The sequence below is a fragment of the Dreissena polymorpha genome, chromosome 14, assembly GCF_020536995.1.
Source record: "Dreissena polymorpha isolate Duluth1 chromosome 14, UMN_Dpol_1.0, whole genome shotgun sequence".
NCBI lineage: Eukaryota > Metazoa > Mollusca > Bivalvia > Myida > Dreissenidae > Dreissena > Dreissena polymorpha.
The window spans coordinates 38,750,129-38,766,154 of record NC_068368.1 but is presented as its reverse complement, the minus strand read 5'-3'; the positions used below and the strand labels follow the sequence as shown (position 1 = coordinate 38,766,154).

The 16,026-nt window shown below is 35.3% G+C and overlaps 1 protein-coding gene across 1 annotated transcript; it reads left to right on the top strand.

The window, feature by feature from the left end:
* The first annotated feature begins 4,110 nt into the window (after window positions 1-4,110).
* Window positions 4,111-15,411, top strand: LOC127857752 (protein starmaker-like). The gene is made up of 5 exons (XM_052394410.1): window positions 4,111-4,134; window positions 4,726-4,801; window positions 6,098-6,248; window positions 8,670-9,419; window positions 14,064-15,411. Exons 2-5 carry the CDS (start codon window positions 4,790-4,792, stop codon window positions 14,186-14,188), a joined length of 1,038 nt encoding a protein of 345 aa, XP_052250370.1. The 5' UTR covers window positions 4,111-4,134; window positions 4,726-4,789; the 3' UTR covers window positions 14,189-15,411.
* Window positions 15,412-16,026: the final 615 nt, after the last annotated feature.

Genomic DNA, 16,026 nt, shown 5'->3' with positions numbered 1-16,026 from the left:
TGCATTTTCTGATATCAAAAGTGTCCAAAGATTTTTACCTTGTTGTTAAAGCGAAATACACTCTACATGATAATGTCATCATCACTATATGAGTACATTCCGCAAAGGAAATCAAGACAAGCATTAGGCGTAACAAAAAAAGTTGTTTGTTTCCGGTGGCCCGACCCTACCTAATTTTTTGCCGCCGGTCCTAATCTTTTTTGAGCCCAAAATTCGAAAAAAATCGGACCGCGTATTTTTCGGCGCGCTCAATAAGCGTTCAACGTTATCGGCGCCGTACATTAAACTTTCAACATAAACAAGATGGCGGCGCCCAGCGCCATTACCGGATCATTACGCATAGCGGATCACTTTGATGTTCAAGACTGCGTTTTGCGATAAATAGTTGATATTGTTAGATGATATTTTGCACATAGCATCTTCAAGGCCTATTATTTAAACGCATTGATTGAGTCGTAATTGGAGCGTCTCTTTGTCAAACATTTCGGTATGTTTTGCTGACATGTATATACGACTTTGTTGACTTCTGCATCGTTTCCAAATCGAGGTTGAACATTTTTTGTGGCCACTTGCTATAACTCTGTTGGAAAGTAAGAAGTTTACCCATTATTTTAAAGGCCATTTAGTAGTCTTTCGGCATGCAAAAGTCCATTTCAGTTTTGATTCATGTTTAAGATTTTGTCTGCGTGTAAAAATAAGACAATGTGCTGAATCAGTTAGCAACGGTAATTTTTAATCAAACTGGTGTTAAAGAAGTCTCAAACCGTTCATTGTTTTTCACCAGCACAACTTAATTACGCTACTGATCCGGTAATGGTAACTTGACTGTACTGTTGAAGGAAAAAGTAATACCAGTTTGTGTCTTTGCCAACGTTTTGACAATTTTAAGTCATTCAAATGGTCTGCAACTGACTGTTTTAATAGCTTGCTGGATGGTTTTGTAATTGGCAATTCAAGATAGCAATTTTTTTTCCACAATGGAATAAAAAGTTTAAAGATTTCATGTTTTAAAATCCTCTTTAACGACTGGGTGCATCTCTACTAAACTGTTACATTGGATCTCCAAGAAATGAATATTGCCTAGAATTATTTCTGGCAGGATTATGGTCCTTTGTCTTTTTTTTCACTTTTGAATTTATTATTACAAAATTGTGTGTGTTCAACTCCTCTGCTTGACAAATTTTGCTTCAACTTTCACAGCTGAATGTAAAGATAATCATTATGGTAGGACTTCTGACTGCAAACAGTTCAGCCATTTTTCATTTCGTCTACTGTATATATAGTGTATTTGTCTCTGTCCAAGCATAATTGTCCATGTCAAAATTCTAGTTATATTTAATAAGTAAAAATGTTATCATTTTCAGGGCAAGCACAGTCATAGTGCTATAGTGGGGGACATATTGTTTTTGCCCTGTATGTTGGTTCATTTGTTTGTTTGTTTGTTTGCCCCAACTTTAACATTTGCAATTACTTTTGCAAGATTGAAGATAGCAACTTCATACTTGGCATGCATGTGTATCTCATGGACCTGCACATTTTGAGTGGTGAAAGGTCAAGGTCATCCTTCAAGGTCAAAGATTTAGCTTCAAAGCGGCGCAGTAGGGGACATGGTGTTTCTAACAAACACATTTCTTGTTTAAATTTATAAGTATAGTTTGATACAAGAAGCATTAAATGTCTGCTTTTCTGTGCTTGGTGTGATTTGATTTTGTGCTTGTTTATTGATTTTTGTGTGTGTAATTGTATGTATATAATACAAGTCGTAATAAATTTTCTGTTCTGTTCCTGAAATTCATGGGTAGATAGACCCCACGCCACCAGTACATAATATAATCTGAAAATGTGGTCCTTTGGGAACATTAACTGCATCCAAGAAATATAAAAGCACATCCGGTTTGATTGGGTCTTTCCATGGTGATAATGTTAAATGCAACACCACTGGCGTTCCCGTAGCACTGCTTTTGAGGTATTTAATATATTATAAATAATAAATAATATAGAATACACTGCATGAACCCAAAGGACCAGAAAGTATAACAACACTGAATCCCTATAGACACTGAGGGTCAAGCTCTCTGTGACTTGTTATATTTATGCCTTTTATTGGTCATAAAATGGTATATTTAAGCCGTTGCCAGAAGTCAACATTAAACTCGGAATTAAGGAAAGCAACACATTCAATATTAATGAACAGCAAGTTTTTATTTCATAAAAGCATTTAAATATAGTCATATAGCATTACAGACATCATCAAATTTATTGTACATACAGTAATACACAAAACATGAGAAGAAAATGCACCATGTACGACAATTTCTATAAAAAAAATTATTTTTAAAAATAAAATTATTTGCCTACCTACCTACCCTAATTTTTTTGGCCATGTCAGTGGAAACAAACGATTTTTTTTTTTAGGCCTTAGTTCTGGCTACCATAACTTTAAATGTCGCTTTTAATGATTTTTGACTGGCGTGACTAAAAAGTTATGGACCAACCCCATTAGGTAAGTCAACCAGAAATTCCAGAAAAGTTGACAGTTAAAAAAGACCGGTCCAAAACAGCTTTTATATGCAGTTATTGACCCTAATCAACCACTTGATCGGAAAGATTGACATCTTTCACATTTTACTGATATATTCTTTCAAAAAATTCTATCTTAAACATTTGAATTTTATCTTTTCTGCTCTAACATATCGAAAAAAAAAAGCGAAGCGACAGACATTCTTGTAATGAAAATCTCCCGAGATTTCACAGTCATATGACTTTATTTCCATTTTAAGTTACATACCATGTGCTCAAGTGTTTTCAAATTCAGAATGACATTTCCCGGTACTTTATATTATTCTGGCTTGTTTTGTAAACAAATTGTAGTGTAAATACAAACTCAAAGTAAATATTATTTAAAACTAGAAATGGCGCGGCAGAGGCCGACATGTATCCCCAGGCTGCATGTTTGACCCGGGGGGCACCACAGGATTGGTAATGGGGCCATGCATACTTGAGATTGACCGTATTGTCATAAGAGATGTTCAGTATCAATTGGAAGTGAATCAGTGTAGAAATGAAGAAGTTAATGTAAAATAACATATAACAAGAGATGTGTTTGTCAGAAGCACAATGCCCTTTATGCGCCGCTTTGATTTATTTAAAAAAATAAAATAATTTGGCAGGTTCATTACTAACCTCCCTTTAAAGCTTATTACTTCCCTTGGATTTGTTTTTTTTTACCTTTGAGTTTGTCAGAAACACAATGCCCCCTCCTGCGCCACTTTGATTTATTTAATTTTTTATATCATTTGGCAGGTTCATTACTTACCTCCCTTAAAAGCTTAACACTTCCCTTGGATTTGTTTTTTTGACCTTTGAACTTGTAGGATGACCTTGACCTTTCACCACTCAAAATGTGCAGCTCCATTAGAATCAGAGATACACATGCATGCCAAATATCAAGTTGCTATCTTCAATATTGCAAAAGTTATGGCCAATGCACCAAACTGGGGGCATAAAAATGAGTGAAAATTTCTGACCTGGCCCCACCCCAACCCCCATAACTTTTGACCTAGGGGTCAGATCAAAATTACAAATAGTGCAGAGTCGCACATAATTTTATGCTCATAGCTACCATATGTGCAAGTTTCAAGGTTCTAGTGCTTATAGTGTAGGAGGAGATAGTGGCCAGGACAGACAGACGGCGGAGATAACCACAATGTCCCCACGCTTTTCACAAAGCCTGGGGATAACTACCTGATTCACACTGAAATCAGAATTTTAATCCACCAGATGTAAGTTGTTAATCACAAATAATAGATTTCAGAAAACGAAAGTAATGTTTACAGTTTCAGCAAAAAATGTCAAGGTCGATCCGAAAGTATCCAAATGAAAACTCGTCAAGTGAAAAAGTGATAATGGTGTCAAAATTGTGAATTTCAGACTGATGAGAGTTATTTTCATCTATTGTAAGATGCATTTGAAACATTTGAACCTTAAAATATTCCCCAATGCAGTAATTTATATTCATTCACCAATATATGTAGAAATGTATCCAAGAAAATGAGCTTTCTTTGATTTATAGCACGACATAAATAAGTTACGACTCTGGTTGACTTTCGATACTGGGTTCTCTTCAGCGTACAGGTATGTCAATACTATATAAACTGTACGCTGAAGTTTCTTTAACTAACGCAAGTTTAAATTAAAATTCTTATGTTTTACACAAATATTATACCAATGTCTTGCTAATATTGCATTGTTTTCAGCCAGGAACACTGTCTGTGACCGCGAAAACAAAAACTTTTTGTTTATGATTTTTACTTTCTAAATAGCTTACATGCAGCATGGCATTGAATGTTCCACAAGAGCAAGATAAATATCTCGACTTAATTTATTGGATGATTTCAGACTGTTTCTTCCATCTTCCAATCAGAAAAAAAGCATCTAAACGTAATTTAGACCCATGTTAAGCGAGATAATAAAGTAACACTTTTGGTTCACTGCCAATTTGTGACATCACGAGTTGCCTCCCTTGTTGGTTCATGCTACCCCCGGGCTTTCTAAATGGTAAAAGATTCATGCAGCTAGATAAAAGTTAGAAAAATGTCAATTCATCTTTCCATGTAAATGTCAATTTTGCATTTTTTTTACTTTAATAAAACGTTATACTGTATAGATTAAAGTTAAATATCATGATTATGTAATCTTTTGAATATTTTTTTCTGCCATGAACAGCAATTCCTGGGGAGAAACACTGAGTGCTCAAAAGTCAGCTCTGAGATGGGACATCAAGCGCACCATGAAAAATCTGGTAAGAACTGCTACTGCATTATAACTGATATCCTAGCTAAATATGGTTTGAAAACTCTGATTTGTATCAAAGTTATTTAGGAATCAATGGATCATAGTACATGTGGGTTTTCCTAGCTATTTTGGGAAATAGTCTGGCCATTATGGGATTTTTTAAATCGATGAAATGGCAAATTTTGTACTTTTTTATTGACATAATGGACCTTATTGGGATTTTTGTATCAACAAATATTGACATTTCCTAGCCATTTTGGAAAAAATGCAATTTGCCCACTAATTTGGAAAAAACTAATTTAATGGACATCAGTATAATATTTCAAATTAGGAGAACAAAATCATATAAATTATAGTTAAATACTTTATTTGATGTTTATGAAATAAAATTGAGATTTCTGTTTGAAATCGGGTCAGTTTGTCTTGGGATCGGGTCAGTTTTACTGCCTTTTTTAAATAGCAAGAAAACCCCTAGTACGTAACACATTCTTAGAAAACAGCTCTGTACAAGTTTGATTGCATGTACATGCAGTTTGAATATTTGTTGGATTGTTTATATAATGATTAATATAATGGTTTATTTATATATAAAAAACCCCACAAAAAACAAGGTTATTGTCAAGCAACATGGTCCCCTACGGGCTCCACCATTGTCAGAAATTCCACCATTTTCAGAAATTTATTTTTCTGGGTTGCTATAGCAACCACAATTTTTGTTGTAGGAACAAAATGAAATGACGTGCATATTGTCCATATTGGCATCTATCCATGTTGCAAGTTTCATGAAACAATATTAAGAACTTTTAAAGTTATCGCAGGATCCAGAAAACCACCATTTCAGCAGTATTTCTAGTCTATTTGTTACCATAGCAACCAGAATTTTTGACATAGGAACAAAATAAAATGACGTGCATAATGTCCATATTGTCATCTATCCATGTTTCAAGTTTCATGAAAAAATATTAAGAACTGTTAAAAGTTATCGACGGATCCAGAAAGTGTGACAGACTCACAGACGCACAGAGCGCAAACCATAGGTCCCCTCCAGTGAAACCGGTAGAGGACAAAAACATTTGTTGATTTAAAATTTTACACACACTTGAAATATAAGTGTTACAAAAGTCATTGACTTTTCAGTTGATTGACTCATTTTGTTTTGGTTCCTAAAATATTATTACATATCCCTGTACAATATTTTTCCGTTTCAAATTTTTGTAGGTCCGAATAGTGCTTTGTTTCTATAGTTTTTTTAATGTTATTAATAATTCTCAAACATTTTATTTTCTTGTTTAATATTTTCCAGTGTGGAAAACTGTTGGAACTTGGTGAGCAGTGTTTTGTTGTCACTGTGAATCCTAAGAATGGCTATGTGGGGCACATGGGTACACAGTTGGGCAGTGAATTCATCGAGGAACACTCTCAGATCCTCTACGATTTCCTGGGTTACTGCGAAGGTGAGGCATAGTCAGAGTTAGTTTAAACCTATTTATTGTTTAGCTCGATTGCATCAAAAGCCTAAAGCTCATTGAAATGCTCTAAAGTCCATTTCCTGGGTTTAAATAGTACTTGGTGTCTTTGGGGGAAATCAAAATAACTTTCCCAATCCCTTGGCGGACACCATTATCCACTATGCCTTGGTAATCTCGTGTCAAAGTTTACCCTAAGAAATTGATTGTGTAAACTTTAACCTTTTTTTCCTCATTGGGAAAAGTACCGGTAGTGAACCAATTTGGAAAAATAAGCGCAAAAAAACCTGAAATTATAAAAATTTGTCTTAAAATCTTCAGATTGGGAATTGTGGGTGTTTTTAATTGCTTGGTATTAATGGTACAAACCAATTCAAATATTCATTTACACGCATTTTGGCTTTAGAGGTATAATTTCAGTGCTCATTTTTTGTTTGTTCACTTTCAGATAATTCAGTATTGGAACACAATTGCTGACATTTTCCTACTTTTTGGGAATTTGTCAGATGGCAATTGGGAATGTTTTAGTTTTTCTTCAATTGGGAGAGTACCTGTTAGGGGTACTTTATAAAGAAGGACAAAAAGCACTGTATTGTGCCAATAAACTAATGGAATAATTTTACTGAGTATGATCATACACTACATGTATTATGATTTTAGCTGGCAGATAATTAACCCTTTACCACTTTATTATGAATTTTCACGCATTTGTAGTCCCATAGAAAGTTAAAGTTAATTTAAGACATTTCTCACTAAATTCAAGGATTAAAGGCTTCATTTCCACCCCTAAAACACTGGTGAGCAGCAAACATCATAAAACCTGAACAGACTGCAAGTTACATCAGACTTTTTTGGTTTTATGCTGTTTGCACATAGATATTTTCACTTGGCTTCTGAGTGGGAAAGGGTTAACCAGTTAACTCCAATACTATAATACTTCAAGAAATAATTATAACAACAAGTTCTATATCAGTACCAGATGCATGCGTGAAAGACTACTGATGTTTCAAAAGAATGAGTCAAAAGTATTCTTTATATTTAATGTTAGACAATAACTTAATAAACATTGAAACCAACTGTAACTGAAAAAATTGACCCGAGTGCTCAAATATTTTACTGCCAAATAACATTTACTTAATATTACCATCCTCATATTCACAACCTATTAGTTTAATTTAGTTTAAACCTATTTATTTTAGCTCAATTGCATAGAAAGCCTAAGGCTTATTTGAAAAGCTCTCAAGTCTGTTTCCTGGGACTAGAACCAGTACTTGGGGTCTACGGGGGAAATCTAAAGAATGCTCCCACATTCGGGATCGAACCTATAACCTCCCGATGGCTAGGCAGACACCATATCCACTACACCACTGCGACTCACAACCTATTGGGACATCACTCAATTTGAACAATGCATCAACTTACATTTTAAATTTGCTGCATTCTTTTAACTTAAATGACTTGATCCATAATATAACATTAAAATTAAATTCCCCATTTTTTTTTTTAGAGCTGAGCTCAGGTAATGGCCAACGATATTTGCATTTCGTCATGCGAAAATGGGTCTTATGCCATTTCCAGCCAGCATTCATGTAGCTCTAGACCAGCCTGCTTAAACATAGAGTCTGGATAGGAGCTACGCTGTCTTCTATAAAGTCATGCAAGGTTTTGTGGTCTTATTAGCTCGACTATTATATATAAAATATATATAGTGGAGCTATCCTACTCACCCCGGCGTCGGCGTTAGCGTGCAAATGTTAAAGTTTTCGTACTACCCCAAATATTTTCTTTGTCCCTTGATATATTGCTTTCATATTTTGCATACTTGTTTACCAACATGACCCCAACCTATAAACAAGAGCAGACAACTGTATCAAGCATTTTGACAGAATTATGGCGCCTTTATACTTAGATAATTGAACATTTTGCTTAAATTGCCATTACTTCTTTATTTATGATCAGACTTTATTAATACTTTGACTAAACAACACTTACCTGAATACCACAATGGATTCCACCGAAACAATACCCCACGCCCCTACCCATAATCTCTCCCCCCTCCAAACCCTCCCCCCCCCCAATTTTTTTTTTATAAACATCATGTTATAAATTACCACACCCCACATTATACCCCCCTTTCACCCCCCCCCCCCCCTACCCCCACAATTTTTTTTCCTTTTTTTATTTTTGAAAGATCGTCTAATAAATTATTGAATATGAACAATTTCCCCCCATGATGGCTTACGTTATACTGTCAAGCACTCGAATAGTCGAGCGCCCTGTCCTCTGACAGCTCTTATAAGTAGACAGAGCTGCTTTTGGCCAGACTGCTCCTGCGCATAGGTAAAGCTGGTGCTATGCTTGCTCGTATGAACAATTTTGCCTGACACTGCTCATTTACTTCATTTTAAGATGCACTGGCAGACACAGAACCTTCTGAAGACAGCTCCAACTCTGGAACAGAATCAGATGGTGAAGGGCAGAACACTGTTCCAACCATGGGAACCACTGAAACCAGTCCATCTCCCCTGCATGACTCCCTAAAGGACATTTTACAGGAACCAGACAGAGACCAGCTGCCCCTTAAACTGTACATCTCCGCTCTGTCGGGTCACGTGGGCCCGAAACTACAGCAGAGGATTCTTGGAAAGTCAACTAAAAAAAATATTGATGGAACATGTAGTGTTGAAAAAGTAGGGAGCAAACCAACAGGCAAGATGGATAAGGGTGATGTCAAAGATGACGTGGAAAAACTAGATGATTCATGGCCTAATAAAACAAGTACTTATGTTGATACTTGCATTGACAAAATTGAGCAACTCGAAGATGACAGTAGTTTTTGTAAATCAACTAAGGCCTCCAGGAATAAGGATAATGATTTGTTGTACGTTGATTTATTGAGTAAAGGAACTCAGATATCTGACAGGTCACCCAGTGTTGAGATAAAGACCGAAGCAGAGGATGAGGTTATGGTTCAAAATGAAAGAAAACAGTCAAAGCAAACAGTAAGACAAACTTTAAAAAGGAGTGAAATAAGTTCACAAAGAAAGAGAAAATTTGATGAGGATGATTTAACTGAGACTGATGAAGATGGGGATGAAAATAAAGAAGATGAAGAAGAACAAAGTGAAATGGATGATAATGATACAGATTACAAGCCTGGCAAGTGAAAGTTGTGTGTACTTGCATTATAAAGATCAAGGCTATTTCTCACCATATTGTGAATGTTGACTTTAACCATTGGGAATTTAAGCCTCAATTGCTGGTGCTTTTAATTGTGAAATGGTACTTGAATGACTATTTATTGAAACTGAAGCATCAATTTAAAATTTCAGGCCTGGATTTTGGGGGGAAAGAACTCTTGTTTATCATTTGGAGTATAACAAAAACCTGCTATAAAATCAGTAAAAAAGATTCCTCAAAATTTAGAAATGAAATAACGCGTTAATTCAGTTGTTTGCTGTTACAGAGTTTTGCTTGCATTCAACATTTAATAGTCAAAAGAAAAACAGACTTAGGACCCAATTCCTGAGAATTGGTGAATTTTTTATTTGCCTAATTATTTTTATGCCCCCGGTAGGGTGGCATATAGCAATTGAACTGTTTGACAGTCAGTCAGTATGTCAGTCTGTCCGTCCGTCCGAACACAATGGTCATAACTTTTTCAATATTAAACATAGCAACTTGATATTTTGCATGCATGTGCATCTCATGGAGCTGCACATTTTGAGTGATGAAAGGTGAAGGTCATCCTTCAAGGTCAAATATATGGCTTCAAAGCGGCCTGTCCTGTGCAATCTTTTCCCCAAGGCCACAAAGCACAGTTGCAACCCTGTGCCTGAATTTTCAAATCAAGGCAACCCCTGTGCCTGAATTTTAAAAAAGGGGGTACCCTGTGCCTGAATTACTAAATAGGGGGTACCCCTGTGTCTGAATTTAAAAAAACGGGACCCCTGTGCCTGGATTCTAAATTAATTAGGGTTACCCCTGCACCTGAATTCCAAAATTTGGGGATACCCCTGTGCCTTAATTTCAAAATCTGTTACCCCTTTGTCTGAAATTCCAAATTAGGGGTACCCATGTGCCTGAATTTCTAAATTAGGGGTACCCCTTTGCCTGAGTTTCACAAATAAGGGGTACCCATATGTCTGAATTTCTAAATCAGGGTACCCCTATTTCTAAATTGTGGGTACCCCTGTGCCTGAATTTCTAAATCAGGGTACCTCTGTGCCTGAATTTCTAAATCAGGGTACCCCTTTTCTTGAATTTAAAAATCGGGGAGTACCCCTGTGCCTTAATTTCTAAATCAGGGTACCCCTGTGACTAAATTTCTAAATCAGAGTACCCCTTTGCCTGAATTTCTAAATCAGGGAATCCCTGTGACTAAATTTCAAAATCAGGGGTACCCGTGTGCCTGAATTTCAAAATTGGGGGTACCCCTGTGCCTGAATTTCAAAATCAGGGCTGCCCAGTGCCTGAATTTCAAAATCAGGGGTATTCCTTTGCTGAAATTTTTAAAGAGTGTATCCTTGTGCATGATACTCAATTCGGAAACACCTGTACCTTAATTATCAATTATTATCTGTTTGTGCTTGTAAAAGTGCTAAAGTAATTTTGACTTAAATTTAGGACACATCAAGAAGAAAAAAACATCGCCAACTGGGGATCTATGTCCATGTGTCATACAAATATCCTGGGGTGTATTGTTTGTTTGAGTATCAGTTATAATTCTTGGATACCAAAGCCATACTGTTGCAAAATCTTGTCAATTGTTTATTGCTGCTATAATATTGGATCTTTCGCTGCTTGGAAGGGACATTGCCTTAACATTGCGAATTATGCTCTTCAAAATCACCCTTCTATACAAAAACTGGCCAAGCCCTTAAAATATTTATATCAATATTAAAAAAAATATGTTGTGCATTTTTTATATTAGTTAAAGTTTGTGTTTTTTCATTATTACATACATGTCTTTGGAACATATACATGGTAGCAACTCTATGAAGTATTATGAACAGTTCATGTTAAAAAAAAAACATTAATCAAATTACCCTGCATTTATTTTTCTTAATAATTTATAATCCAACAAATTACAAAAATTCAGATTTGTCTCAAATTTCCACTTTCCGTTAGTGCTGCAACAATACGCCAAAAGCCTTATTGCAATATATTGTCAGTTCGAAAACCCATATTGCAATATATTGCAAAATCTTGCTAACTAAACTTGTACCAGAATTATAACTTGCCAGATAATCACAAAAAACAACTGAATTACATGAACATAACCTTTGTATTGTATATTTAGGTTCTAGTTATATCCGCAATTCTAGCCTTTTTTTACAAAATGCTTTATAAACACAATTAACTCTTTTTTTTTTGGCTTTAATACTTCCTTTTAAGACTAAAATATGCCCAAACAACACTTTTCGCTTGGCATTGTCTATAAAGTCAAATTCAGCGTTCGTTTCGCCTGCTATTTTGAGAACTATTTTAAAAGCCGACAAGAAGAATAATAACCCCTTAGAGAATTGTGGATGTTTAAAAGCCGGTCGTGCAACTTATCAGAATGCTGTTACGTACAATTTTTTTTTTCATTATTACCTCTGTTTATAAAAACATCAATTTACATTTTTATTATGTAATTAATTGTTTTTTGTTTTTTTTTGTATTTCCACAAGCTTCATCTTAAATTCAACAGTATGACATGCATACGCAGCTCTTAGGGACTCCCATGTAACAATGCTACGCCGTATAAAAGACTTTTTAGAATATTATTTTTACATAACAATTTATTTTTACTAAACAACGATTTGTTTTGTTTACCTTGATATCATTATTTTGGATGGCTTTTCTGGACAAAATGTGGATGAATTTTTGTACTGGTATGATGAAATTCGAATCGCAATACAGTATGCGGATTGCATATTGCGATATATACAGATATACCGGTATATTGTTGCAGCCCTACTTTCCGTACACATTTTCATGATTACCCATGCTTTGGGGGGGGGGGGGGGTCAATATCACACTATTTAGATTTTACTTTAATTCTGCCTTCTGAATTTTTCCATAGTCTTAGGACATGAGCATCTAGTTTTATTGTCCCCTACCGGTTTCACTGGAGGGGACTTACGGTTTGAGTTCTATGTGTCTGTCAGTCTGTCTGTCAGTCCGTCACACTTTTCTGGATCCTGCGATAACTTAAAAAGTTCTTCATATTTTTGCATGAAACTTGAAACATGGATAGATGGCAATATGGACATTATGAACGTCATTTCATTTTGTTCCTACATCACAAAATTCTGGTTGCTATGGCAACAAATATATATATAAAATTCTGACAATGGTGGAGCCGGTAGGGGACATATATTGCTTGTCAATAGTTTTATTAGCTCATCTATTTTTTGAAAAAAAATTATGAGCTATTGTCATCACCTTGGCGTCTGCCTCGGCGTCCAGTTAAGTTTTGCGTTTAGGTCCACTTTTCTCAAAGTATTAATGCTATTGCATTCAAACTTGGTACACTTACTTACTATCATGAGAGGACTGGGCAGGCAAAGTTAGATAACTCTGGCGTGCATTTTTACAGAATTATGTGCCCTTTTTATACTTAGAAAATTGAAAATTTTGGTTACGTTTTGCGTTTTGGTCCACTTTTCTCAGAAAGTATCAATGCTATTGCATTCAAACTTGGTACACTTACTTACTATCATGAGGGGACTGGGAAGGCAAAGTAATGTAAATCTGACTGGCATTTTGACAGAATTATGGGCCCTTTTTATACTTAGAAAGTTGAAAATTTGGTTAAGTTTTGTGTTTAGGTTCACTTTATTCCTACAGTATCAAAGCTATTGCTTTCATACTTGCAACACTTATTAACTATCATAAGGGGACTGTGCAGGCAAAGTTATGTAACTCTGACTGGCATTTGGACGGAATTATGGGCCCTTCATACTTAGAAAATTGAAAATTTGGTTAAGTTTTGTGTTTTGGTCCACTTTACCCCTAAAGTATCATAGATATTGCTTTCATACTTGGAACACTTGCAAACTATCATAAGGGTACAGTAAAAGGACAAGTTGCATAACTCTGGTTGTCATTTTTACGGAATTATGGCCCTTTTTTGACTTAGTAACTTTGAATATATGGTTAAATTTTGTGTTTCGATCCACTTTACTTCTTAACTATCAAGGCTATTGCTTTCAAACTTCAAATACTTTCATGCTATCATGAGGTTACTCTATCTGGCAAGTTGAATTTTACCTTGACCTTTGAATGACCTTGACTCTAAAATTATTAAATTTTGCTAAAATTGCCATAACTTCTTTATTTATGATTAGATTTGATTGATACTTTGACAAAACTACTCTTACCTGACATAACACAAACTCCACCCAAACCATCCCCAGTGCCCTCCCCCCCCTATCTCACAAATGACCACCACACCCTCACACTATACCCCCCACCCCCCCACCCCCAAAAAATTGTGTTTTTTTTAAACGGTTAAAAAACACAAATATTTATTTTTATTATTTTATGTTTGAAATACCGTCCAACCATCGCACCCAAGAATCCCACCCCCCCCTCCCCCCCACCCGAATCCCCCCCCCTATTTTTTTTTTTTTAAGATCATCTCACAAATCTCATAAATGTCCACACCCCCACACTATACACCCCTCTTCACTCCACCCCTCCCTCCTTTGTGATTGAAAATGAGAGTCCCTTCACCTTTAAAAAGAAAATAGATGAGCGGTCTGCATCCGCAAGGCGGTGCTCTTGTTTTAAATGTGCTTTCTCTTCTTTCAGAGAGTGCCAAGGAAACTTCATCTGCTCCAGTTCGAGACGCCCCTATACAGACACGATCGAGAGCAAATTATATGGTAGAAATGAGGGGCCAGTATTTTAAAACTTCTTTATCAGCTCCAAAGTGAAACTTTTGTTTTTGTTCTATATATTCAAATTTCAGGTAATAATTTCTGTACTGGTCAGATAAGAGCAACCTCCGCGCAGAGATAAGACCAGAATCAGCATAATTCTGAATTATGTGTTGAACTTTAACTTGTTGACAGTGCGCTGAACTCTGAAGTGTTGACAGTGCATTGAACTGTGAATTGTTGATAATGAGTTAAACTATGAATTGTTGACAGTGAATTTAACTCTGAACTGTTGAAAGTGAGCTGAACTCTGAATTGTTGACAGTAAGTTAAACACTGAATTGTTGGCAGTGAACTTGACCTAGTTGACTATTTGACATATTTATTCATAAATTGAGATCTTAACTAAAGTTGTATTTAACTTGTAGTATAACATTATAAAGTTTCTTTGTTAAATCCAACATTCATGTTTTGTTGTTTTTACCAAGGGTTAGGTATTTAACTTGAGTAAGGGTAGATGGTCAGGTACAAAACTGTAAATTTAACCCTTACAGTGCGGGAACCGAGTTGTGAAGGCCTTTGCAAACAGTTTGGATCCAGATGAGACGCCACAGAACGTGGCGTCTCATCTGGATCCAAACTGTTTGCTATTCTGATAGTATTCTTTGAAAAAAAATCAAAGAAAATGCTAATTTAAGAAATTCAGCAGACGACATTTTAGCAGACGACAAATTTCCCAGCATGCAAAGGGTTAAAGATCATGGGTTTGATTGCAATCATATATTCCCACATAACTTGTTTGGGAAAATCAGCATTTTTACAATTAATTTATTTCTAGTACCATTCTTTTTTCTCTGTAATTTAATTGCAGTGTATGTAAAATGTTTAAAATTTGCACAAGTATGTGAAGTTTGTACTGTAAACTAGCTACAGAGGAAATGTGTGATTGTGTGTCTACCGACCACTGCTATTTCTGAAATACTGTATAATACAGTAAACAATAGAAAACATACAATATTTGATGTACAATTTACACTTTAAGCTGTATGAAACAGGTAACAGTTATTATGGCAAAAGATCTTCAACATCATGTTCAAGTTGACATCAGTTATACTTACAAATTGCTCATGTATGTTTATGCACAAGTTGTTTTCTTTTTTTATTACCGGTATTATTATAGCCATATCCAGATTGTTGTGTTATATTTCATAGGATTTTGTGGTAGTTTTTAAATGTTTTTTTTATTGAAATGATTCTTTGGAATAAATATAGTTCTTGTTTGACAGATTGTTAATTTTAGATTTTATTTGATAAAAACATGTGTTAACTTGTCTAAAAGTATTCATACCTAAATACTACATTGTGTTTTAAGTCAAATATTATATAATTGATTATATCTCACCTACAAGAATGACCTTATCCAATTGGCTTAGAGCGGTCATGTGCCCATGGGGTATTTTCCATACACCCCGAGTAATTTCCATACTACCCGAGTAATTGAGTAGTCGGTTGAGATATAATCGTTACACCGTTAGTTTCTGACGGTGCATGGGATATTCACTCTCAGTAATTTCTTTCCATACTCCAGCTTCGCTCTCGTATGGTATGAAATTACTGAGGGAGTATATCCCATACACCATCAGTTACTAACGGTGTAACTAATAATACCATACTTAAAGCCTAATACTCTTACACCGTTTGATTCAGCATGAAAAATATCAGTTCTCGTCTGGTAATTATTAATTTGCAACATATTTGTGCAAAAGTCAAGGCTTCTTATGAGCCTTTTAATTATGTTATAAATATTAATGGCTCTTTGCTAAATTGTTCATGTTTTGTTACAAAACGAATCGCAATTAAAAAAAAATGTTGGTGGTTTGTTGTATTAATGTTCA

What these genes read in the sequence shown, in the direction of transcription:
- LOC127857752 (XM_052394410.1), top strand. An exon ending in TTTCCTGGGTTACTGCGAAG is followed by an intron (nt 6,249 to 8,669) that starts GTGAGGCATAGT and finishes CTTCATTTTAAG; the next exon opens with ATGCACTGGCAGACACAGAA. An exon ending in TGATACAGATTACAAGCCTG is followed by an intron (nt 9,420 to 14,063) that starts GCAAGTGAAAGT and finishes CTCTTCTTTCAG; the next exon opens with AGAGTGCCAAGGAAACTTCA.